The sequence below is a fragment of the Phaethon aethereus genome (assembly GCF_964289735.1).
Source record: "Phaethon aethereus genome assembly, chromosome: 1".
Classification (NCBI taxonomy): Eukaryota; Metazoa; Chordata; class Aves; order Phaethontiformes; family Phaethontidae; genus Phaethon; species Phaethon aethereus.
Genome location: NC_138575.1, coordinates 174,980,903 through 175,006,320, shown reverse-complemented (window position 1 = coordinate 175,006,320; position 25,418 = coordinate 174,980,903). Strand labels below are relative to the sequence as shown.

Below are 25,418 nucleotides of genomic sequence, written 5' to 3'. Positions count from 1 at the left end.
AATTCAAATTTGGTTTATTTTATTAACATGAGGATTTATTGTGCAATCTTTAACTACGTTTTCACTTTTCCATTTTCTATTCTGCTAAGGGAATAATTGTTAATGGAAGAACCATTCAGATATAATTTATAAAAATCTTACTTAACGAGGTTTGAATTTCTCAGCTCACCCATTTTCTGAATTAAATATAAAAAATTTATTAACGGGCGCTGTATGTTCTCTGGCCTTAGGCTAGTGAGATCACCTGCCAATGTGTAGTAGATGAAAAAGAGTATAAAGTGCAGCCTGTCTTGCAAAATATCAGTAGAATTCAAAGTCCAAGCTGCAATAAAATTTGCTCTTAATAGACAAAATAAGTAGAATGCAAAGAAGGCTGATGGGACAGCACCCAGCAATATCTTGAGTCCAATTACTAGTCAATTCAGAACTAACAAACTGTTTTAGCAAAGCAGTAAAGCAGCATGGTCTTGTCAGTAGAGTCCAGAAAATGTAAATAAGAATATGAGAAAGCCAGCTTCTACTGAAATTAACAAAGTGGAGGCTGTTTTTTAGGGCAAATTAGAGGATTACCCAAACATTGGCTGAATTTCAGCTAATCATTGGCTACAGACGCTGTGGTGCTGCGCCTCTCTCTCTCCCTATTCCAGTTTATAAAGGTGAGTTAGTGAAGGCAAGAGTGGGCGCAGAGGTTGTTTGTTAAATGGGCTAGCCAGAACGTGAACACTTACAGGTCCAAAAGGCTGATGTTCTTTGTCATTTTCGTAAGTTTCAAATTGAAACACTACTTTGATACTGAGTTTACTGACCGTATATTGCAGTGTAGTAGATTTTTTTTGAAGACTTTCTGAATATCCACCAATAAGCATTTCCTTGAATGATTCCCCTGCTCCCATCTCCCAGTCACAACTATGGTTAAAAAAAAGTTGTGAATGGAGGCAAAATAATTCTATTTTTCTTCTGTTTTTTACAGGTAGCCCTGCAGCACTTTGTCAGCTGCATGTAGATGATGAGATCATTGCTGTCAATGGCACAAAGGTTTCACGTATGGACTGCAGTCAGTGGGAAGAAGCCATCAGCAGAGCACTAGAAACTGGAAACCTTCTCATGGATGTCAGACGATATGGAAAGAATGGTGAGTTGTTTCATCGGGCAGATACACTATGCTCTGTAAGGCAAATAAGCTTTGTCTCTGCTGTACCTGACAGCTCAAAGTCCTTATTACCCTTACAGTAGTAATATGTATCTAAGCTAAGTAGTTTGCTACCATGTCTGTTGCATTTTAACACAACTTGGCTTTTTTTAACTACTCATGCATTAGAAATGTCTTGACAAGCAAGTCTACAAAGCATTGAACTACTGACATCTCTGTTGTGCTCTGGCCTGTTTCTGAAAGGATGCACAGGTAAAAAAGTGTGCAACCACCACACAAGAAAATGTTACATTTTCTTTCCTGCCATACCACAAAAATGAAGAGGGGCTGGTATCTAGAGGAGAAGAATTTTATTAGAGCCTCTCTCCCTCCATCAGCAATTCCCTTTCTTCAGGGAAGGATGTTCTTGTGTTCCTTTCTTCAGGGAGTGTTTCAGGTGGCATATGAGCTTGTGGATGATGTAGCACTGCTGTGCTATGGTTTTGGCCATTGACCCAAATATTATGATGCTGTCTTTCTGGAATGGTACTACCTCTTCTGGCTAGTGAAGGTTTCCATCCTGGCTGAAGGCCTGGTAGTATGTCTAGACTTGCCATGGGTTTAATCAGGATACCCTTTCAAAGTCCAAAAAGAATTTCTCCAGGGTTGTAAGCGTGACCAATGACTTCTTGCACTGTATAAATACAAAACATTCTTCTAGTGGGAAGCAAGGTAGAATAAGTTACCAACAAGTGGGGAAAAAAGTAGTGGGGTGAGGGAAAGACAAGAAACAAATCACAACTTCTACAGGGCCTCACACAAATGAAGAGTGAGATTAATGGAGAAGAACACACTTAATAAATTTTAGGTAGTGGGAGGGGAGAAATGATGGAGTCTGAGAGAAGATTATCATTTGTCTTCGCCTCATCAGTTTTGCTGGTTTAGTTTAGACTGCCTGTTTTTTTCCCTCTGTGCTTTCTGATGAGCACAGACATGAAAATGACCCTTCCCTGGTTAGTGTATGACTCAAATTGTACCTTGTGTGAGTAAAGTTGGAAGAATTTTCTTGATCCTTACTAATGCTAATTAAATAGTTTCCAATGAATACTAATTGCTCTGTAATGTGAAGCTGCTGTAGTCCATATTAGCAAAACATCTGGTAAACTTTTACCTTGCTTATGACTAACACTTGCATATTTGGGGAAGGCGGTCTGCTCATAAAAGCCCTTTTTCCTGTCTTCACAAATTCCACCTGATTTGTGTCTCTCCCTCTTCTGTTATGTGTTTTTTTTTTGGTGTGTTATTTTAACATGTTTTCACTAACTCTTGTTCTGTTCTTTGACATTACTGTCTACATTAATTTCTTGATCCTCCACATACCAAAAAGATTGGGGCAAAGACCAGCCTTCCCTGCCACATGTAAGGCATAAAATCCTCAATCTCACCAGTATGGCTACCAACATTATAGGTACATCTGAAAATAAATGGATTGATGCAACTTCTGGAGAACACGTTTCAAATGTTTCCACCATATCAACAAAAAGAGATTTTTCCAGCAGCCTTCGAAGTTCTGTGAGTATGTTTTTGAAGGGTCCTAGGATTTGGGGGGAGGAAGAAAGTAAAAATGTAACACCTTGATAGGGGGAAGGTGGCGAAAAGACCTTGCAAATCTTATTTTTACTTGTATTTGCTTAAGACACATATAGGATATTGCAAATATGGAAATGTAGCTATGTACTTATTAAGGTAAATAAGATGTTTAAAGACTTGCTACTGTGTATTCATAAGTGAACACTTATGTTTTAATGAGAATGTATGGAGTGTTTATTCTTTAGAAAAGACTTTTACCTCCATCATTAGCGTACATGAAAGTTGCAGCCCCAAAGAACAAGTGTATAGTTGCTTTCAAATTACTTGCAAATAACACCTTGCCTGCCAAGGAGCTGAAGTAAGAAGATCTTGGCTTCTGGCATTTTCTTGCAAACTGATGGTTTTTTATTTCAGCCAGCAATTCACAGCTGGTTATTGATCCCCTCAAATGTCCGCAGTTGTTTTATCATATAATACACTCAGGAATTTTTAGACAGTTTTGTATCTTTCTGTGGAAAGTGTTCTGAAGTGTTTCATGATATACAGTTCCTGTCAGGGTAGATGTGTAATTGGATAAACTTCCACAAATCTGATGAACCTGGGCCCTTTATTTTTTATTTTTTTAGGATACAGAAACAAAATTGATAAATGGAATGCAAGGAGACCTTGGCTCTAATGAACAAAGAGGTAAACCACTGTTGCTTTTCATCTGCTAATTGTGTGGTTTTGCAACAAGCACAGACACTAAACCTGTAATCATTGCAAGCTTTGAGTGAAGCGAGACCTTAATGAACTGAAAGGTAGACAGGTATCACAGGGATCCAGTTGCACCCAAACTGGATGTAGTTAGCTTCCACAATGTGGTAGGCAGTTGAAGAACTGGCAATAAAGCAATGACAACCCCCCCCATCTCTGCATTAGTGGTTGTAAATTTACTGTGTGGTAGGGGTGAAAGAGAAGGGGAGGTACAAAATTTATTGTAATTGCTATTGCATTTTGTGGAGACTGAGTCAGTATGAGTATTGATTTATTTCACTACCTAGGAAGAGTAAAGTTCAACTATTTTTTCTCTCCCCCCCCCCCCCCCCCTTGTGAGGTTTTGGGGGTAGTGGTTGTTTTACTATAATTATGATACTTTTACTCCTGGAGAACAATATTGATTATTATGGTATGAATAATAATTCCTTACAATGCTATGAACAGTAATAGCCTTAGTTGATGACAGTGAGAGAAACCAGGTACGTATACTTCCTAATGGAATGATAATCCTTAAATGAGAACTTTGTGTTTTGTTTTATCTTGAATGCATATGGCAATTTATAAAAGAATTCCCCTGTGAGATCAGTTGCTCTCTCTCTGGAGATGCCTTTCTGATGACCTTAAATGGTGATTAGGCTCCTCAATCCAATTTGGCATCTCAGTCGTGGAGGCTTAAATTAGATGGGGAGAATCTGAGTCCAAGCTTGACACTTGTATTGTTGTTATAGTTGGACATTGTTAGTGATAAAATGAAATACTAATCAGTATATGATGTAACCTACTAAAAACTGTATTTGTTATTATGAAAGATCAGATTTCCTTTGTGTTTCAGGAGCTTTTTATTTTTCTGAAGTGACTTTACTGTAGATTGGAGGTGTAACAAACGTTTCTTATCCAGTGGTGATAGTCATTAAAAAAAAAAAAAAAAAAGACAGCACCTCATTGACTTGTTTGTATTCTCTGTATTTTCCAAATAGCATCTGAACCTATTTCTTTGAAAAACTTAAAAAGACGGTCACAATTTTTTGAACAAGGTAAACCAAAGAGCTAACATTTCATGTACTTCCATGAAATTGTTCCTGCTGCACACTCCTCCTAACAAGTCTGGTGCTGGGTGCTATACCTCTTCAGCATTGTTTGTTGCAGTTATGACGAAGCAACATAATTAATTTCCCTTCTTTCCCCAGGGTCATCAGGTTATTCTTACAATTCATGGGTCTACCTTTGTGGTAATGGGTCTTTGCGTGTTCTCTTGTATCTATAGCTGTTTAAATCTCTTCTATGTTCGTTATACTTTTTTTTTCACTGGGCAGGAATGAAGGATAGCACTCTCTGTTAAGGTTTGCTACTACCTACAAAACAAGAATAATGTTGAATATTCCAGAAGAGGCTTAGCACAGATCTCAGAGCTGTTGATAAAATACTTCACTCTGGATTTGAGTTTGTCTTCAGTTGCAGCTCTGTGCTTTCATGTAAATTGGTGGAAAAAGACAGGTGCTGGCTTTCCACTATGTGGTGATGTCACAAGATCCGAAGAAGACCAATATAAATTTTGAATTGAATATGCTAGCTTTTAAAGGCAAAAAATGAGGCACTCAATTTTGGTTTTGTAGGTTGCTTTTTGATGTTTTGCATGTCACAACTCACATACTTCCACTAATGTTGTACGTCTAATGCTGTTGTCAGACTATGTATGCCTTGCTGTTTTGCTGTAGCTTGAAAGAGTGAAATTCTGGTCCACTGGAAGTTCAGTGTGAATTTTGCCAATGACTTCAGTGGAGCCAGGACTTTACCTTCACTGGTGATGGCTTCTGTTTTTTCCAGAAGTGATATGTGAAGTGCCACAGCATCAATCTGTGTTTGTGGTTCTGTTTGCTTTTAAATACTTCTGCTGCATTATATCTGCAATATGATGGTATTTTGTTGTTGGTTGGGGTTTTTTGGGGTGTTTTTTGTTGTTTTTTTAAAGGCTGGCTGTGAAGTTTGGTTCTTACTTTAATAAATTTTATAGCAATATTCCAGTTGTGCTTGAGGAGGAAGAGAAGGGTGTAGCTCTAGAGTGTACACTCAGTACAGTTTTCTTCATTTAAAACTTTTAACACTTTAGCTTTACAATGATATGAAAGATTTTTTTTTTTTTTTTTAAACCCTGTACAAGCCAGCATAAGCTTACAGGGGCAAGACAAGAGCAGAACAAAGATAGGTGCTGCCTATGCCTCACTTTAACATCTCCTGGTGCAATTGCAGGAGATGAAATCTGTTTGTCCTATTGTCACTGTGGCTGTTGCAATCTGATAATGGAGACAAAATTGTGCATTTATAGATTGGACGCTAGTCTGTGACTCCTTAGATATCTTTTGTATCCTAAATTTGACCTTTTTTCCACTTCATGTGGTCATACTTCAGAAAACTGTTGCAGCTTGTTGCTTTTATGCTTTTTTTTTTTTTTTAACTGAAATGTGGACAGCTAAGTAACAAGTACACTAGCAACAAACAAAAATAGAGGTGATGCTTGGGAAAGGACAATACTTGTGCTTCTCCACATTTTTCTCAACTGTAATAAGGATCTTGGCACAAGCTAAGACCAAGCACGATAGCCTCAAATACCATAAGGCTTGTGATGAATGGTGATAAGTTCACACAATTCAAGTATGCTTTTGGGAGTAGGAAAGGAGGACAGTTGGAAAGGGGAAAACACATGGCTTTGTGGTAGAGAAGTTGCCTATGGATGTCTGTTGCTCTTAATTCATGTCAAGGGCAGCAGGTGAGTAGCTGCTTTACCCTGGAGCAGCGTTCTGGTTGTTGGTCATGCTAAACAGTTGGGTTTCAGAATAATAATAGGAGAGGTGTAGCAAAGAGCCTCTGTATTGCCACAGTGGGAGATGTACTGCTAATTCAAGCAATTGCTGATGGCACTTGTAAGCATGTAAAGCTTTTAAACAATGGCGCACACTAGTTAAAAGCACCTAGTGAATTCTGATGTCAAGTAAGTTCAGTAGGGCAAAAGGCAAGCATGGCTTACTAAGGAAGCAAAAGTTAGTCTGAAGCTCGGACTTCCCACTTTTACACAAGTCTTGCAGTAGTGAGTATATATGGTTCTAATAATTTCTGGTTTTTATCTTCCAAATCTTACAGGAGGCCCAGAGCCTGCAATGCCTGATGTAAGTACTATTTACAAACTACTAATTAGTGGTATAATCCTGGTCTTTTCAAGAAGTCCACTGCTTTCTGTTGCATTTTATACTGCTTTAAAATTGATATCGAATCTGAGAGTACTGACGAAGATTTTTCTAATGTGTGATGGAATGGTTGCTTTATGTCTGTTTGAAGAAAAGGCTAATTTAGGTCGTTGTCACTATAAAGCTGTAGTGTTTGTAATGGCCTTTATTTCTTGCTTTAAAAAAATATGTTTTAAAAGGTAGAGTGTTGATTACATGGAAGAAGATCATATTATTTCATTCTGTGCTATATTAGCTCCCAGTCCCATCCATTAGTGCTCCTAGTCGTCGGGTTTGGGATCAAGAGGAAGAACGAAAACGACAGGAAAAATGGCAGAAGGAGCAGGACCGTTTATTGCAGGTATAATTAATCTTCATAATCATAGGCTGGCAATCCCTTGGGTGCAGCAAGTGTGATGTCAAAGTACAGCTTAGCAACGCTGTTGCTTTCTGGATGTTACATCTTTTGTCATTCCTTTTAGCTTACAAACTCTGCAAGGCAAGAGCTGTGCCTTCCTAAACATATTTGTGGTCTCTGTTATGGTTTGGATGCTCTATTTGATGCCTGAAGAGATGGTTTTAAAGAATGTAAGCCTTGGCTCCCCTTTCTTGAGAGCAGTCTCAGCCCTCTACCATCATTTTTTTGTTCTTTGCTTCTCCTTTTTTAGTCCTGAAGTATAAAATTTGGCCAGAGTGATAATGTTCTTTCTCTTCCCCATGATCCCAGTGATGAATTTTCAAATAATAAAGGAAACAAACTCTTTCTTTGCTTATTTCCAACATCTTAGAAGGCTTACTTCTGACATCATTAAATATTTTGCTTTTCCCAAGGTCTAAGTGGTGACTGACAAAACCACCAATGTATTTATTTTGCACCTTGAGTAATGCCTTAAGACCTTACACTGATTTCATACCAAATCCAGTCATAGGACAAATTTGGAGGCCCAGAAGTTGTTTTTTGTTTAGATAACGTTCCAAAAGACCAAGAGCTCTTGCTTAAACCGAAATACTGCCTCATACTTTACTTAGTGATGACTTTATATTTACCGTATTTATGTGCCCAATTCCAAGTTAAATACAATCACTCCATCTTTCAAGAAATACCTTAGGTAGCTGATTTTTGTTCAAATGGGAACTAAACTTTTAAGACGGGGAATATAAACAGATGTGAGATCAGTTGTTACAAGACTTAGTGTAATAAGCCTGGATTCTCTGAAATCAGTTGCAGAATTCCTTTTGATGGTACCTGAGTCAGGATTTCATTCACTCATGACAGACCTGATGTCCTAGTGGAGGTCGAGCATGTTTTTGACACCTTGGTCTGTTACAAAACACATTAAGTAACAGTAGGACATTTTAATGCAAATAAAACATACTATGTTTTTTATTTGTGTGTTTAACTTCAATCTAACCTAATAGGAGAAATACCAACGGGAACAAGAAAAACTGAGGGAAGAATGGCTACGAGCTAAGCAGGAAGCAGAAAAAGAGAGCTCCAAGTATTTTGATGAGGTAGGCTATGAATATGGCTTCACCTTTGACTGTTTAATTTCATGATGGCTTTTTTTCCTTACAGTAGATGCATGCAAGCAGGTAGATAATTTATTTTGCCATGTCATTTATCTTCTCATTTTGGAAAATAAATTATTGTCTATGACTTGGTAGAAAGAGGTTGCAAAAATGGGAAGGAAAGAGTAAATGGGATGCTTTGAGACTTGTTGAATATGACTTTTTTCCTTACGGATTGGTTAGGTAACTAACACCAGAAATATGTTGGAAGAAAGTTACAGCATGTATTAATTACTGTGACCAGAATGAAATCATCACCTTTGCTGTATATGCCCCTCCTGATGCTACTTGTTGGAATTCTGCTTCAGTACTTCAACATGAGGCATGTTCTTATGTGCCTGGCTTGTTACTGGCAACCAGTTCATCCTGTCTCTGATAAATTTACATGTCAAATCAACTTCATGACTTGCCATCATATGTTTCAAAACATTGAATGTGTGTAGTTTCTGTAGATGCTGACTTTTGTGGCTGTTGATTATGGGAAGTTGAACAGGTTTTTTCCTGAGCGTAGGTGGTGTCTGAGATATCTCTTTATGGCTATGTGGGTGCTGCTTCAGGCATCCTAGCTAGATCAGTTGTGTTTGTACAGTCACGAATAAGTAGACTGTAAGTTAAAGCTGAGGAGTTCAGTAAGGAAGCTCTTTGAGCTGTTAGAAGACTTTGCTGTTCAAGAATGTAAACCATTTCATATTTTTACTATCATTAGAGGTTTGGAGGGACCCATAAACAGTATTTGTTCCCTACAACTAAAACATCCCTTGACCACTGAAAGACCTTTTCTCATGTTTGAGAGAAGAGTCATAGAGTGGTAGGTCTGAGGTTTGACTTTCAAATGGTAGGAGAATGGAGGAGAGTGGGAGTTTGCTCCACATCAGGATTCATGTGAAATTTATTCGTCTGATACACACTTGCAGTGTATATCTTGGTGTATACACACTTAGGTAGGCCTCAGGTTTCTAAGTCAAAACAATAGGGAGAAATGCTGGATATCGTGGAAGAGTTTGTTTTCCATGGGTATTTAAGTGGGGATGGGATGGCTTGAAATGTAAGTGATACTTTAGAAAGCAGAATGTTTCACATAGTTGTGGCCACGCTACCCGTGGTGCTCGCTAAGGCTGCCATGTGGAATGAAGCTCTTGCATTAGGAGAACGTGCTAGCAGGCACTCAAAACATGAAACCAAAGTACGCTGTGGGTCTTGCGTTGAAAGTGTTTGGGATGCTTTTTGCAGTCTTCCCTCATAGAATAATTTAACTTTTTTCTGAGTGAGCAACCTGCTTAAAAAACAGCTCCCTTGCCTTAAAACAGTTTTTTTGGGGTTTTTTGTTTTTTTGGTTTTTTTTTTTACCACAGGAGCAGACTGTTCTAACCTTAAACACAACATCTGTCCCTGCACGGGCTCCATCTGTGTCCAGCTGGAGGGCAAGCCCTGAAGCAAATACTCCTGAGGAGCCAGAAGGAGATGGAGGAAGAGAGGTGGCAGTGCGCTTGCTGGACGAGGAAGAAGAAACGAGGAGGCTTCAGGAGGAACAGAGGATCCAGGAAGAAGTAGCCCTGCGTTTTGAGCAAGAAAGGGAACTCCAAGAGCTGGAGCTTGAGAGACAACGTAAAGAGAGAGAACAGCAGTATGTCGAGGAGCAGAGGCGGCGGGCAGAGATGGAGGAGCAGAGGCGGCAGGCTGAAAGGCAGAGGGAGGCGTCAGTGGAGATGCCTCAGTACCAAAGGTGTGCGCTTGTGATGGGATGTACTCCCTCTTCCTTCTGCATCAAAAATTTAAATACATTTCTAAAGGGAGCATGCATGTCCTGAATGTATAAGTGTATTCATGTAAGATAGGTACTGTAGATTAAGCAGGATAGCCTTTCTTTCTAAAGGTAGAAGAATCAGTCTTTCCCTGTGCATTAAGTGCTCTGTTAACCCACCTCTGCTCATTTTTTAAATAGCAAGTATAAATACAGTAACTATAGCCAAATCAAAGAGGACCTGAAGCACTTAGTGTGAAGATTTTGTAAGGACCCTGCATAAGCTTGTAAATTGAGAGCCGGTGGCTCAACATACAGTGCTTTCAGAAGAAATACCAAGTCAACTCTTTTCCAACAAATGCGTGACTGATTTTGCAGACTCCTCTCTCACGTTAGTTCGACAGTGCAACAATAAAGTTTAATTGCACCATTGGGTTAATTTGTTGATGAGGGGGATCATGGTGTATGAGTGAACAGATACTGGCTTAGATATCATGGACTGTTAGAAATACCTGCAGTGGATATATTTATTCTAGAGCATGAAATACTTTCTTCCATTACCTCCTTCAGCAGCTGGTTTAAAAACAAAAACAAACACAAACAAACAAAAAAGGGGGGGGAAACAACAACACTCCCCCCCCCCCCCAACTATTAGTTTACAAGTCCATGTTCTTGCCCAGAAATGTTCAGACTACTATTACAGGCATCATGGGAGAGTAGTCTGTCTGAAACAGATTAAAACAGTAACTTTTCCTTATTTCTTGTGCATTTAGCTTATTGCCTTGTGTATGACTAGCTTTGCTTTTTCCCTTGAGGATTTTTCCCTGTTCTTATATAAGTAATAAGAGATGACTGAAGATAACGCATGGTATCAAGTTAAGTCTTAGGAGAAGAAAATATAGTTATAAAATTGCATATTTTTGCAGGGCAGATTGAGACCTGGAGTTACTTTAGCTTGTTGTAAATGACTGCTGCTTGAGATCCCTGCTGAGCAAAGCAGAGGCACAGTTACATGGCTAAACAGGTTCTTCTTGGCAGCTGAGCCGGGGTATCTCTACAGTTTTAGCTTGCCCCAATTGCAAGATAATAGGACTTTGTACGGTAACTTATTAAGCTGCTGTAATACCTGCATATCTAAATCCTTGATATATGCTTTAGTCTCAAGGGATTTCATTGCTTCTGAGGTTGATGCCAAAGGATGCGTTTTGCTAAACAAGGATGGCTTTGCTTAATAGTAAAGGAGCAAGTTCAGTGAAACTGGGGTTTAAAATACTTCCCATTAAGTGTTTGGTTTACGATGCTATCCAAAGATACGACTTGAAAACTGAAAAGTTATATGAATGTCTGTGAAGGCATGATACTTGCTGCAAAGAGCGCTGAAGTTGGAGACAGGCAGCTGGGAGAGCTTTGCTGGTGGAAGTTAGCGTCTCTCAATGGGTTACAAACTACACCTATACAATTTGCTAGAAAATGCATGTAACTTTCAGAGAACTGCTGTGTCTGGACAAAGCTTGCCTCCTGCCTTTAAAAGGGATGAGATAATGACTGTCATATACTAATACTTGTAATTTTTGCAGCATCTTAAAAAGTCTTCAGGGTTTTTCTCTCATGTATTTTCCTGTTTCTAACTAACACATCTGAACTTTCTCCTTTTCCTCTATGTGCACTTATTGTTTGTTCAATTTGTAGAAAATGTTTTTTTGTTTAATACGTATTTTCTTTTACCTGTATTTTGCTTCTAGACATTATGAGCGTTACGAAGTATCTAAAACAGTGGAGGATCGAGCTGGCCATCCTCTCATTGACAGGTAATAAGAAACTGAATTGATTGGTAGGTTGAAACATCATTAGCAGTAAGTATTAACCATTTTGGCACGCTCAGGTTTGGATTCCTTGTCACTTACAAAAATGTAATTGCAGGCAGTTTTTCTGAACAACCTTTCTTTTTCTGCCTCCTTTTCTTAATTGTATTTCGACTGATAAAATTAAGCCTCCTTAGAACTTTAACTGTTTGGGGTTTTTTTTCCTTTTTTTTTCCTTTAAGGATCTGTTTTGAATATTTTTAGTAGAAAATACTTATGTCTATGTATGTCTTTTTCTGTATATGAACATCATTATTTTTTTATAGGCATTATGAGCGTTATGAAGTTTCTAAAACCATTGAGGAGCAACCTGGCCAGTCATTTGCTGACAGGTATGTGTGATACTGAATCTTAGCATAGACTGTAACATCACCATTTCTGTGTCAGAAAGCTTTGAAAATTCCAATAAACTTTAGCCATGGCAGTTAAGCGTATACTTTGTGTTTCTGCTGTGTTTTGCAGTTTTTATGGGCATGTTTTCATATTGAGAAAACGAGCAACCAAACTTTTGGCAAATTATACGCTGTGCTGTAAACAACAGTTAGTCAGTAGGATTTTACTGGGAGAAGCAGAATTATAAGGAAGTAAATATGTGGGTGGTACTAGACTTATCTGGCTGGAAAACAATTTCAGATAATACTGTGGTTGTGTCATAACGTGCTATACAAACTAAGGTGCAGTCATTCCAATCAGGATTGTGCAATTCAAGAGCGAGTAAACAGGGAGGGAGGTAAGAGGCGGCAGCAGCATATTTATCAGGAAGATGGTTGATGTGCCATTAAGTTATGCTCTCTTACCTTGGCTATTTTCTATTTTGTTTTGCTTAGTGGTTTGTTTAGGGGCTTTATTGTTGTTTTTGTTTGGCTTTGTTATTTCAATAGAATATATTAGCCACTGCAGATTTGGGCTTTTTGAACAGACAGCTTTTTCTTCTCCCTCCCATAACTGGGCTATGGTTAAAAAATGCTGAAGTAACCTAAATCCAGAAGGTTTGTATCAAGCCTTTGTCTTAGGTGGCATCCCACAGTAGTTCTGAAAGATCACCTCTGCTGTGTATTTTATCAGGTCTTTTAGTTGGTGTGAGCATTGTTTTTTTTGTCTTAAGAGGAACGCCAAAATTTACAGGGTGCAATTAATGGGTCTGTTACTAATGGAAGGTCTAAATCTAACTTCAGAAAGTGCCTGTACTAAATAGTTACATCTTGGATATATGTGTGAGGAGGACACTCAGGTGCTAAAAGCACCCCAGGCAAGGCTGACCTGCTCTTTGGAGCTCCTGTTTAATACAGGTAACTGTTGAAATTGTTGCATCTTCTCAAACAGATAATAAAATAGGTCCACACTGTAGGACAGATAATCAGAACTTGGAGGAGCAAGAAATGTGATGCAGTTTATGCATCACTTATTTACAAAGGCTAAAGCTCCCTCAAAGCACTGTTGTGGAGCCAGTGCTGTACATGTAAACACATTGCTGTAGTAGCTTTGAGTTGTGACCCAGCAAAGGATTTCTCTTCTTTACCAAAGTATTTTAAGCAAAAAACCTGGCTGTATTACTTGAGACTAATAATACAGCACAGAGGTGTTGCTGAAGCTCCTGCTCTGTACTGTCAGAAAAACAGCTTTTTGCCATTTGTCTTCCTATATATTGAATGACATTTCTTGTCTAAAACTCATTAAAAAATTATGCTGCTGGGTATAATCAGTGAATAATAAATTTTCCCAAGAGCAATCTACATGCAGTGTTTGAGGAGGTGTTTTGCTTACAGTCTAGTAACGGTGCTGAAGTATGATTTAAGTTTCTCATGAAGTTAAATAATTTATAAACCTGCTTTGAAAGTTACCACTTCTTTGGCTGTCTGACTGTAGTCTTCACACAGCTTCTGCAGGGAAGGACTTTGGTTTTTACATGATTTTGTTGAAGCAAATAGAATGATCAGTCCCTTATACCTGAAGTACTGGGAACCTTCAATACACAATTTTAACTTTTAATCTGTGATTACCTATTGACATCTAAATATTGACGTCTTTTTTCCCATTTATATCCTGTTGGTCTTTGGGTATTTTTGCCTCTTGTTTTAAGTACAGCATAAGTCGTTGATGGGAGGGATGGTGAAAAAGGGCTGTGTATCGCTGGTCTGCAATAATAATATCTTTGTGCATGACAAGGCCTCCTAGTTTAGACAGAGAAATGAATGTTTTTTGTATCCTTAGGAATAAGTCCAAGTCAACTTCAGAACTGAATGAATTCAACACAATCAGAAATGGTAAATACTGTTTAATTTCCATTTTTTTTTAAATGTTCTTTTTTTTAAAAAAGGTGTATAGGACATAGCCATCCTAAGAAAATTAATTGTCAAAGTGCTTTTTGATAACTGCATTGTAATTCAAATTCATACTGTGCCACGATTTTATGAAGCTTTAACAACAAAAGGAAATTCATACAGTAACATATAAGCCTAGGACAAATATGATTAACTGCTGTCTTGAAGTGCCATAGCAGTGATTACAAACAAATCTTAGATGCTTAAATTTTAGATGACTGATGTTTATATGAGGTTAAACCAATCATGTAGGTATATCATCAAAGATGTATGTGCTCTTGATAGGTTGACTGTCAGTAAAAAAAGCTGCACATACCAAGATGCTAATTTATTTAATACAACTGCTCACTCTTTTTAACTTCTGTTAGTGTAGGAATAACACAGCTAGAAGCAGCTCTTGATACCGTCACAGTGGCTTGTATCCTGGACTCTACTTCATTGCTGCCTTTCTTGAATTCTTGTTCAGTTACATTACTGCATTTTTAGAGGAATGTGTGTAAAACAAACAAACCAACCATATTTATAAGTATGTTACAGTAGAAAATGCCTGAAAGCTATTTGTCTGCCTAAATCATGGTTAAGAAAAGTAATCATAAGTAGTCATAGAAAAGTAAATGGTGTATTAGAGGAAATATTGCAGATTGACAACACTGCTTTCACACACTAAAGCTTGATCATTGAAACTAATGAGCAAGTAAACTTCCATAATAGTTTATAATGGTAATCTGTAGCAATAAAACCAAGAGCAAATCTGTAGTCAGAGCAGCATTTAAAGGGATTGAAATTTCAACTGAATGACTTATCACTGAGTAATTTTCTTAATTAGTCTTACTATAAAAAATAGTTGCTAGATCTAGGAAATAAAGAAAAAATTGTTGCTTTCTGACATGTCAGCACATCAGAGAAGGATGGCTTCTTTGTTTCCCCTTCCAAAATTTCAAAGGCTGTAAGATTACACACTCTTGTTGTCATCCCCCATCTCCCCCATGTTCATGTAAAGCAATGTGTTTAGTGCCTTGAATAAGGAAGAATTCTTGAAAACAGGGACAATTTATAGAAAAAGAGAGTATGAACTCCTAAAGGGAAAGAAAGTATCCAACCATTCAATTATATAATCTGTACATGCTTCGCTTTGTATTGCAGGAATAGTCAACATAGTCAATAGTCAATATTGCAGCAATATGCATATACACTTGGGAAATGAAGGAAAATACCTACTGATTTAAGTTAAATACCTAATATTTAAGTTAAACATCATGTAAAAGGCCACATTAAATGGAAACGCAAATGAAAAAACTGTAATAATGATGTATTGCCAAGTTAGATACTGGTCATTCCACTGTAAAAAGGAACTAGAGAAACTTGTGAATGTGGTGATGAATGACTGCTTTTGGAGTTACAGCCAGAGTACTGGATGTGTGATGACTGCTTTTGTGGCTTAAGGTGTCTAGCTGAAGTTTGCGCATGTTGTCCAAACAGGTACTCAGAGCAAGTGTTCAGAGAGGTCCTGGAACGCGGGTGACTCGCAGAAGAAGTCTCAGAAGGAGCACAACCTTTCTGCAGCAGAGTTGGAGAGACAGCAAATCCTTCAGGAAATGAGGAAGAAAACATCTCTACACACAGACAGCAGCTGGATTAGGCAGCGCAGTTCCAGTATACATAAAGAGCCGATTAATCTGTACAGCAATAGCATGAGGAGGTAGGAATCACATTAAAAATTAACTTTGTCTCTTGTCAAATATTTTTGTTTGGTTATTCTAAACTTCAGCTTGTATTACAGAGCACAGAAACGAGTTGAGTCTGTGAAATGCTGTAAGGTAAACTGAATAGCAGCACAGATAGAAGAAACTAGCAGTATTAAGCCTGGGGTTAAATGTTTTTTGCAAATAAAGAATGTGGTTGTGAGCTGTAAATAACTCGAGCTGCTTATTTCTTGGTCAGTATACCAGCAATGGAAATCAGTAAGTGTGCTATGTCATTGACAGATGTGCTTAAGATTTCAGCATGACAATTTGTTGTGGAAATGGATTATTATGGCTAAAGAGTATACTTTTTTTTTTTAACATAGAAATACATCAGGAAGTCTGGAGTTTTCTTGCTTTAAGTAGTGTATGAATGTTGGATTTGTCACTTAGGAAACAGCTGAGTTATCAGTCAGGAGAGTGTTTGGCTATTGGGCCAACACCTTGCACCTAGATGATACTATCCAGTCTGAGTGGATTGCTGTTTCCTTCTGGTATCCCTTGGAGAAAACAAAAACAAACCTGGTATCTGCTGTCTGTTGCTGTACAGTGGATTTTGATATGGTTCACCCTGATAAAGCGGGAGTGAAGAGTGTTTTGCCTTTATTCGCTGTAGTGGTTAAGTGCCACCTCTCATTTGCCTCGCCTGTTTTTTTCCCATGAGACTAGGACTGGACACAAAGCATAATTTATGGCTCAAACATTTTAAATCGGTATGTGAAGAATATTGCTCAGGGTGATCAGACAAATATATTCATGCTAGAAAATCTTAAAAATGCTAGGATAATGGTTGCCTTTTTTAAAAAATAAGAAAGTAGTAGCTCTTCTGCTCTGGCTGTACTGCCATTTACATTTGTATGTGTACCTGTATTGCAGGGGGGAGTCTTTGGACAACCTCGATTCTTCAAGAACAAGCTCTTGGAGGCACCATTCATGGCTGAACCAGTCTGCCTCCTCTTCATCTCTGCCCTCTAGTCAAGATTTCAGTCGCCCAGTGTCCACTTCAAACCGAGCCTACATGTGCACTCCTTCCTCCAGCAAAGCACCTCCTGCAGCCACCTCTGCGAGAGCCCCCTCCATGTCCCAGGCAGCCCCCCGGGCTCAGTCTCCCCTCTCTGCTTCCCAGCCAGGGTCTCAGACACGCAGCAGGTGAGTGGGTGCCCTTCTGCTGGGAATGTATAAATGTCAGGCTGCACATTTTTATATGTGGTGGTCTACAGCAGTGGTCTTGCCCATAACATTGATTAACAAGTCTGAAAAGTACCTAGAGTTTTCTGGCTGGACAGGACAGTGGAAATATGGTCTGGTATATGGGCCTCCCTACTCCAGTCACTCAGAAAATGCCCCAGGTTTGTCATCACTGCTTGACATTGGTTAAAAAAACAAAGGAACTGGAATAATAAATCTCCAGTCTCCAAGCCGTATGTTGGTTACCAGGATGATTAGTAAAAGCCTACTCCAGATGGCATTTCTGACATTTATTTTCTTAGGTTTGTTTTAATAAAAGATTCCTGAAACCCACACTTTATGGCCCTCATCTTGGTCTCTCCTCCCCCCTTCCTGGCATGTGGTCAATATCATCTCAAGGAGCACTCAGGAATGCTCATAACCTGTGACCCTGGAGAATTACAGAATAGGATGTTGGTTTTAATCTAGGAGGAGAAAGAAAGAATTGCAACATATTTTGAAACAAAAATGGAATTCATTTATGGAATAATGGCATATCTGGTAGGGTAGATAACTGTGCTGTTTTATGTACTTGAAACATTTTAAAAATACTTTGGGATAAGACTATAGAGAATCATCCCCATACAATTACTTGTATTATATATAACAACAGTGTGAACACTGCTTCACTAGCTCTTACACTCTCAGGCACTTTGTAGGGACCTAGCTTTTTTTTTTTAAAAAAAGGGTCAATTTATCACATTCTTTATAATGTAAGAAAATTACCTTCTTAAGCATGTTTGCTTATCTTGTTCTCACTTCCATTTGCTAACGTCTTGGTAGATACATGGAAACTGACCTCTGTATGGCTTATGTTCGAAGAGTTAACATAATATTATGTGTCCAGGACTAGCCTTCTGTTATCTAACAAGGTGCAGATGGTGGGACTTGGCAGGGGTGCTTGCTAAAACTTAGCCTTCGGGATAATTCCCCACAAGTAAGAAATAAGGCAGGAGCACAAAACCTGTGTTCTTACTCTCCAAACTTAACAATATACTTTTTATGTTTATTTGTAGAAGGTATTTTGTACAAGGAAGTATCTCCCAAGAATGTGACAGAACTTCTTCATTTGTTCCTATGTAACTTTGATCTAAAGTATAACACTTCAGCTTTCAGATCTACTGTAAATAATACTAATTTTCAGTTTATTTTCCCCAAGCAGTGTAATAGTCCACTTTCTACCAGTGTGTTTTTATTTTTAGTCTCAAAAAGTCTTTGATAACTTTTCTTTGTCTTTTAAACCTTTTCAAGCTGGTTTTAAGGATTTTCATTCTATATTTAGGTCAGTCAGTGGGAAGAAAATCTGTTCATACTGTAATAACGTTCTGGGCAAAGGAGCAGCCATGATCATTGAGTCTCTTGGTCTTTGTTATCATTTACATTGCTTTAAGGTGAGAGCTGGGAGTCACATCGTGAAGGAACAGGAACTAATCAGGAGCACGCATGGCTACTCAGTGTTATGCTCACTGGGGCTCTACTAATCACTTGCTTTGCCTTCTACTCTTGACAGCGTGGTGCATGCATATTTCCGAGAGGCAGTACTATCTGCAGGCATTTAGCCCTCAACTCTAGAAGTATTTCTTAAATGCCAGAGCTAACAAGTAGGACTTTGACAAGTAAGATGGGCCCATTGACTGTGAGATCAAAGTTCTTCCTTCTTCAAATAGGCAGCAAAAAATCAGAAAGTGCTGAGCCACTTCTCCCAGAGAAACCAGCTCCTTAAAAAACTGAAATCTCAGCCTGGACCCTGGCAATTGAATCATCTAAGATGACCCATCACTTCTAAACTAATCGTAGCGGGCAGCGTTTGTGTGGTGCTTTCCAGGCAAAGGCATGTTGTCAGTGTTCAACCTAGCAGGATAAAACCCAGCACCAAACCAGAAGCTGTCTTTAGTGCTACTCAACCCTGGTGAGAAGCTAGGTATATTAGCTCATGCTCAGCACTGAGACATAGTTACATGATTTCCAGTCAGCTTGGGCCGTACACAGAGCTGAAAGAATAAACGCCTGCCTGCAAAAGGTGTAAAAGCACTCCTAGTTTCCCTGCCCTAACGCCAGATGAGGAATTAGACTCTGATTTGGAGGTGCTGTTGGACCTTACTTCTTCCATGGCTTTCAGAAAGAGACTTTTGAGTCTGGTTCAGAACACTTGTCTTATGTGCCCAGCTGAAATTCATTACCTGGACTATTACAAGGGATTGACTCAAAGGTCTTCCTGGTCCTGCCTGCCTGAGCAGGAGGAACAGGAGTAATCCGTGGGGACTGGTCATCATTCCCTTTCTGCAGAACATGTATTCTGTGTGAGGGAGTCCACCTGTAGTTCCTAACCTACAGAATAAAATACCAAATTTCTGTTTTTCGAATTTCTGAAGACTAATGAGCTGTTGAACAGACTGCCATCCAAAAGATTGATTACTCATTTAAGCAGGCAAACTATCTGTCCTCCTGTAGTCAGCTTTGCTTTGTAAATTCAGTAAGGAGAGTGTTTATGTTTTGGGTTACATTCCTTCCAGAGGTGGTTTATATTGACAGCAAAGATGTGTTCAGCCACCATAATTAAATAGTTTAATGTTAGCATGAAAACTACCAAGCCCCTTATTCATGTGTTTTTTCAAGAAAAATGAAATCGGCTCCTCTCCAAATAAGAACTTTTTTCTATGATGTAAGCCCTGGACATTTGGGGTGCCTGAGTATTTGCTGCTTTGAGTGCCAAAGGGCTGAGGACACCAGCAGTGTATAGTGCTGCCTGGAAATATGCAAGTAGCACACCCAGGTGTTCTGTGCCAAAACTGCTGTTGCCATCTAGCGACCAAATTTTTTTTTTGTGTTGAGCCAGTTTTAATTTTCAGAGAAACTGAAGTTCAAATTAGATTTAATGAACTAAGCTCTAAAAACCATCTGCTTTATGTTTGCTTAGTTGGTGTATCTCTGCTATTTGTTGTTCAGTCGTTGCCTTAAAATACTTTCTCAGGGTTGGTTGCATTTTGGTCTACTAATCGTTACACATTTGCTTCTAGTGATTGTGGGTTTATGGTTCAAGCTTTGTTGAGCTTAATCCAAGCTGCTTTTGAACAGCATTTTTGTTTCTTAGTATTTTGTAAGGAATTGCTAATTATTCACCTATCATACAGTGTGTTGCCTGTGGATGCGACCTTGGGGGATCCCGCTCTGGAGCTGAAGTTAGGATCCGAAACAACAAACTCTTCTGCAATGACTGCTATATCAGATTTAAAAGTAAGGCAATCCAACTGCAGTGTGCATGACCATAGTTCTTGTCTGTGCTGTACAACTTCAAGTGTTTGCTCAGCTGGGCCACTCGATAGCTTTCGTGTTTAGCTTTAAGTTGGTTCATTAGTGAATAGGTTCAGCAAGGTCTGATTGACAGTTTCTGTCTTTTGTAGGGTAGTCATTCCTAACTTTTAGCTTGCTGGTAGCTGATCTTACCAACTTGTTATTAAGCAGCTTCAAGCAGACAATGCGGTATAGTCGTCCTGCTTTCTTCATAAATCTGAGCAAGTGGTGTCTAGGAGTTGTCAGTTGCTGAACAGGCTTGTCTTGATAAGAGAGAAGTCTTTTTGAAAACTTGTCTATATTTTTTAGTAAAGTAGTCTGAATATGTATGTACTCAATCCTAACACATACCTGGAAAGCTAGTATTTTATCCTGTGCAGGTGGCACAAATGCTGGTTTCTTTTTGCAATGCTATTATTATTTGAATTATAGGTCTGTGATTGGTTATTCATTTAGGTACAAGTTCAGGAGGAATTGATTTACTTACAGATCTTAATTAAAAGGTGCAGTATAATTTTTTTTCTTTTATTATGGTTTGCAGAATTCTGATTTACTGGAGCATGATGTTAAGGCTTTGAATAATGGTGTTGAGTTTTGAGGGGTTTTTTTCTGCTGTCATAGATGATGGTAGACAACCTCCTAATTTTGACAAGTTTCAGGAGCCTTATATAGCAAATATGGAATCCTGTAGGATGATAAACTTCAGCTAAGGGAAAACATTTCTGAATTACTTGTGGGAAACATGTCCACGTTTCTTCATGAGCCCAGCACGTTTTTATCATGGTGGAACAGAAAGCAGTGAAGGGAAGGTGATACTCATGCTACAACACATCAGCAGGACTTGAGCATCTGCTGGCTGAGAAGCTTAGCCCAGAAAAACAGAAGCTCTGTATCTGGTGCTGTTTCTGTTTTCAGACTCTCTTTGGCTTCTAGGAAGAGCTACCTGCACCACACAGAATTTGTTGGGCTGATGGTTGGACTTGATGATCTTAAAGGTCTTTTCCAACCTTAAAGATTCCGTGATTCTGTGAAATAATTGTGTGGTGCCTGTGCTAAAAACAGAGAACCCCACACCTCTCCTTGACGATAACAGTGAATTCACAGAGGCTAATGTTAGGTGTAAGGGTGCCGCTGTGTTCAGTGGAAGGAGGAAAAGAATCACTCCCTTCCGTCTGGAGGTGATCCAGAGCACTGCGTCGTAACTCTCTGAGTTAACGTTTGGAGAATTTATCTCCTGCTCGATGATGAGACTACACCAAAGTGACCATGTTCTTATTTGAAGCACCCAAATGTGTGGGAGAGTCAGTGTGAGTCCACTGATGTTATTTTTGCTTTATCTTTTCTTTAGTGGGCAAAGTTGCTGGATGAGTTGTAAAAGTTTGGTACTGAAAAAAAACACCCTGTTTTTAATTATTTCCTGGCAAGACAGTATTCAGGAATTTGGTGATGAAAGTAAGCAAAAATTTTATCGTGGATAAATTGCTATTTAGTCTCTCTTTGACATTACAGCCCATAAAGTCACAGTAGTGCCTTTCAGAAGCAGAGTTATCTGTGAGAAATGGTTCTATTCCCTTCCCTTCAGACTGCATCTTATTGGGCCAGTGGGCACCTCAAAACATAATTTTATGATAGACGAGTGAATCAGGAACTGTAAGAACTAAGTTATTGTACTGTAAGGTACAGAATAAAGCATTGAAATTAGTGATTATTCAAATAACTAATTTAAATTACTAATGCAAAAACCAGCTATGTGATTACTGCAGTGAAAACATACTGATAGCACAGCACTGGTCTGTAATGCAGATTACTTTGTTTGCAGTTGGCATTTGACATCAGCCTGGCTAATTATTCGTTAGTTTGGGATGGTGAACTTACTGGCTAAAAGATTTGATAAAATGTAGGACTACTAATATTCACTGTGTAATTTTGTGGTGTGATATTTTCTCACATTTTTAGGTTAATTTTGTGGTTTAAACTTGTAGCATTGTAGCGAAACACCAGTGTATTGGCAGATGCTCAGAAATACATGCAGAGAGAGGATAAAAAGGATTTTTTTTTAATATTGCTACAGTTATTTAGCAAGTTTTAATTAGATTAGTGAAGGGTAAATTTAGAAAAACTTCCACTCTGTGCCAATACTAAAAGTAATTCTTAAAAACTTGGTAAGGTGCATTTCTGTGGAATATTACTTGGCCTGAAATAACCTGCAGTGCTATAATTGGATTAAACTCAAATTTGTATTGCTCATTAAATTTGGATTGCTAGATTTGGAATGTATACCTTAGTTTGCATTACCATTTTCAATAGGTATTGGAAACTTTTTAAACTTGGAAATTTTAATTTCTGTTACTAAGATACTTCAGTAGCTAGACTTTAATTACAGTTTCTTCTGTCTCTAACAGGTGGACAACCAACCTCCATGTGAAGCAAATGAAGATATGAAACCACTGTTGCAGATAAAAGAAGAGGTGATTGCTGCTGATGTAGATCTATAAATATATATATTGTGTGTATGTGTGTTTTTTCTAAGAGTAACTCTGGCTTGTCTAGTCTTCATAGTAATGCATTGTATTCTTCATACAACTATTTTTATTTATAAGAAAGTAATTGCAGTAAGGAAATATCTGGGGAAATACTTTCACTTTTCCAGCTTCAAGTACTGAGAGCACAAGGGAGAATAAGTATATTTTCAGTAATAACTTCAAAATATTTTTGAGGCTTATAATCAACTAGTTGACTTTCCAATGGTATATGAAGAGGGTATTTTGTTTCTAAGCTCTTGAAATGAGCATTAGAGGAATAGCTAATATAAATATATATTTGCAATTGCTGTCTTTATTTTTGACATATACTGAAAGTGAATTCTCTAGATTAATATGAAGCTGCATTTAAATGCACACAAATGTGTTTGCTTTCCATATGCTGGTTTCTAAAAATATGTGCTTTTTTGAAACTTAAATACAAAGAATTATCTGTTTGCTCAGTGGTGTTGGCATAATATTCTGTGGAATCCATTTAAGAGGAAGAGTTCTCTCTTCCCACTTGGAGAATGTAACTATCACTTTTTCCTCCACAAACTGAGTGGAGAATGGTTGTCAAATTACAGTATATTTGTAAATAAAATTTCTGATGTTGCATTATTAGAAGGTGGGGTTTTTTTCTTTCTATCCAGCTAACTGTGTCTAATGTGATTTGCTGAAATATAAAATTGTTTGCATTTCATCATGGGAAATTACTTTTATGAAAGGATTAAAATCTTCACCTAAATACATGTAAGAACCTTGCTTTTTTCTTTTCCTGCACAGAAGACTTCAGGTTTTGTATATAGTTCTCCCATCGAGCTCCTCATGCTCTTTCTCTTCAGCATTCAATACAAATGGCAAGACTGATGCTTTGTCCTGTATGCTCATCCCTGAAGCACAACAATTGGAAGAGGTGGAAGTTCCCCAAAACTTCTCTGCTGTGGCTAGAAATGAGGTGCTGAAAATATTTTGGCTTAGGTTCTGCTCCTTCTGAAAACGCAGCTGGAATGTGCACTATGTGTTTTTCAGCGATGGCTCCCAAATTGCTTTGGTCAGTGGCTTCCCCTAACCCTTTCATCCCCAGTTAGGTACTCTTCTGTGCCTGCATCCTTGGAAGCAGTGAAGAAAACAGGGGATCACAGGAATTTGGGGGACCATTTTGCGGATGAAACAAGGGGAAGAGGACAGCTGGGATGTGTAGGAGGGGGTGATGGGGCTCTGACTTTGAGCTGGTACATGGCACCATGAGGAGCTGCAGTGAGGGTGCCAAAGCAGCTTAGGGTGCTGATTCCTCTCAGCGGATCTCAGGGATGGATAAGGAGAGCTCGCAGGCTGGGGAGAGGGGACATGGCCATGATAGCTGGGGGCAGCAAGGGAAGATCATGCTGTTTTGGTGTAGTGGGAGAACTTCACCAGCATGGGGCTCCTGTAACTCCTCATGCTTGTAACTCCTCTGCCTGTCTCCTGTTTTGCTTTGCTTTATTGATCCCCTGAGCAGATGGGTCCTGCCTTGCACCAGGGAATTCCCTGCTAATAAATGCTGAATGACAAAGCACCAAAAAATATTTTCAGATTCTGCTTTAAAAAAAAAAAAAAATCTAAAATGCTTCATCAACACAAAGTTGCCAAGCTCCTTGTTCAGCCACCTTTGTGACTTGGCCTTGGCTTTGGTATTCAGTTAAAGTGTTTCCTATGAAGTGGACTGGTAAAGATATTTGCTTTGGTTTCCACTGCTGTGGCAAGTAATGACACAGTAGACCACAAGTGAGAACTCTGGTGTATGAAGTGCCCAAATACAGACTATAGAGGGATATTCACACTGCCTGCTCTCACAACCCTCAAGAGCCTGGGGTCCTCCCTGCTGCTTGTGGAAGACTGCTTCCCTGAGAGCTATTTAGAGTAGGAACCCAAAGCAGATGCTGTGCAGATCTGGCCCTCAGTTAAGACCCATACCTAACGGATATGGTGCAGATGCCTCTCTGCACTGTGATTTTCCGCCTTCCTTTATGGTAGTGTGGTGTGTAGGCTAGGATGGGTATCCCCACAATCCCCATCACCAGCCCTGAAATACACTGAGAGACAAAATTTTTTGTCACAGTTCAAAGTTTCTCAACCTCCAAGGCATCAGTGAGTATATCCCAGCGTATCCATGATTTCCCCTTTCGCAGTGTTGTGTTATGGACCAAACCTGTGGGAAAAGTCAGGGATGGCCATGCCAGTTGTGTTGCCCTGTTGCTGGGAATCATTTGGGCCTGGAAATTGGCTGGGAGTGGAGAACGCAAGGGGAGAAGAAGCTCAGCAACCTGCAGTCTGCCGCATGGCTAGAGCTGCCCAACTGGTGTCCTGCAGCCTGGAGTGATGCACTCTGAGCTGGGCTGGCTTTTCCTGTGTGGTGTCAAGTATTTCCATGCAGGCTTCAATTTCATTTTCCCACAAAATAGCTGAAA

The 25,418-nt window shown here is 38.9% G+C and overlaps 1 protein-coding gene across 1 annotated transcript in view; it reads left to right on the top strand.

Moving 5' to 3' along the window:
- Positions 1 to 21,308, top strand: part of LMO7 (LIM domain 7) — a 130,416-nt gene extending 109,108 nt beyond the window's left edge. The window contains exons 19-34 of the mRNA XM_082013629.1: positions 971 to 1,132; positions 2,598 to 2,701; positions 3,346 to 3,406; positions 4,456 to 4,512; positions 6,614 to 6,639; positions 6,953 to 7,057; positions 8,116 to 8,208; positions 9,618 to 9,988; positions 11,749 to 11,814; positions 12,135 to 12,200; positions 14,080 to 14,132; positions 15,669 to 15,888; positions 16,808 to 17,080; positions 18,441 to 18,549; positions 20,290 to 20,392; positions 20,906 to 21,308. Coding sequence (XP_081869755.1) covers positions 971 to 1,132; positions 2,598 to 2,701; positions 3,346 to 3,406; positions 4,456 to 4,512; positions 6,614 to 6,639; positions 6,953 to 7,057; positions 8,116 to 8,208; positions 9,618 to 9,988; positions 11,749 to 11,814; positions 12,135 to 12,200; positions 14,080 to 14,132; positions 15,669 to 15,888; positions 16,808 to 17,080; positions 18,441 to 18,549; positions 20,290 to 20,392; positions 20,906 to 20,949 — 1,913 coding nt within the window. The 3' untranslated portion in view covers positions 20,950 to 21,308. The remainder of the gene's footprint in view (positions 1 to 970; positions 1,133 to 2,597; positions 2,702 to 3,345; positions 3,407 to 4,455; positions 4,513 to 6,613; positions 6,640 to 6,952; positions 7,058 to 8,115; positions 8,209 to 9,617; positions 9,989 to 11,748; positions 11,815 to 12,134; positions 12,201 to 14,079; positions 14,133 to 15,668; positions 15,889 to 16,807; positions 17,081 to 18,440; positions 18,550 to 20,289; positions 20,393 to 20,905) is intronic.
- The last annotated feature ends 4,110 nt before the right edge of the window (positions 21,309 to 25,418 follow it).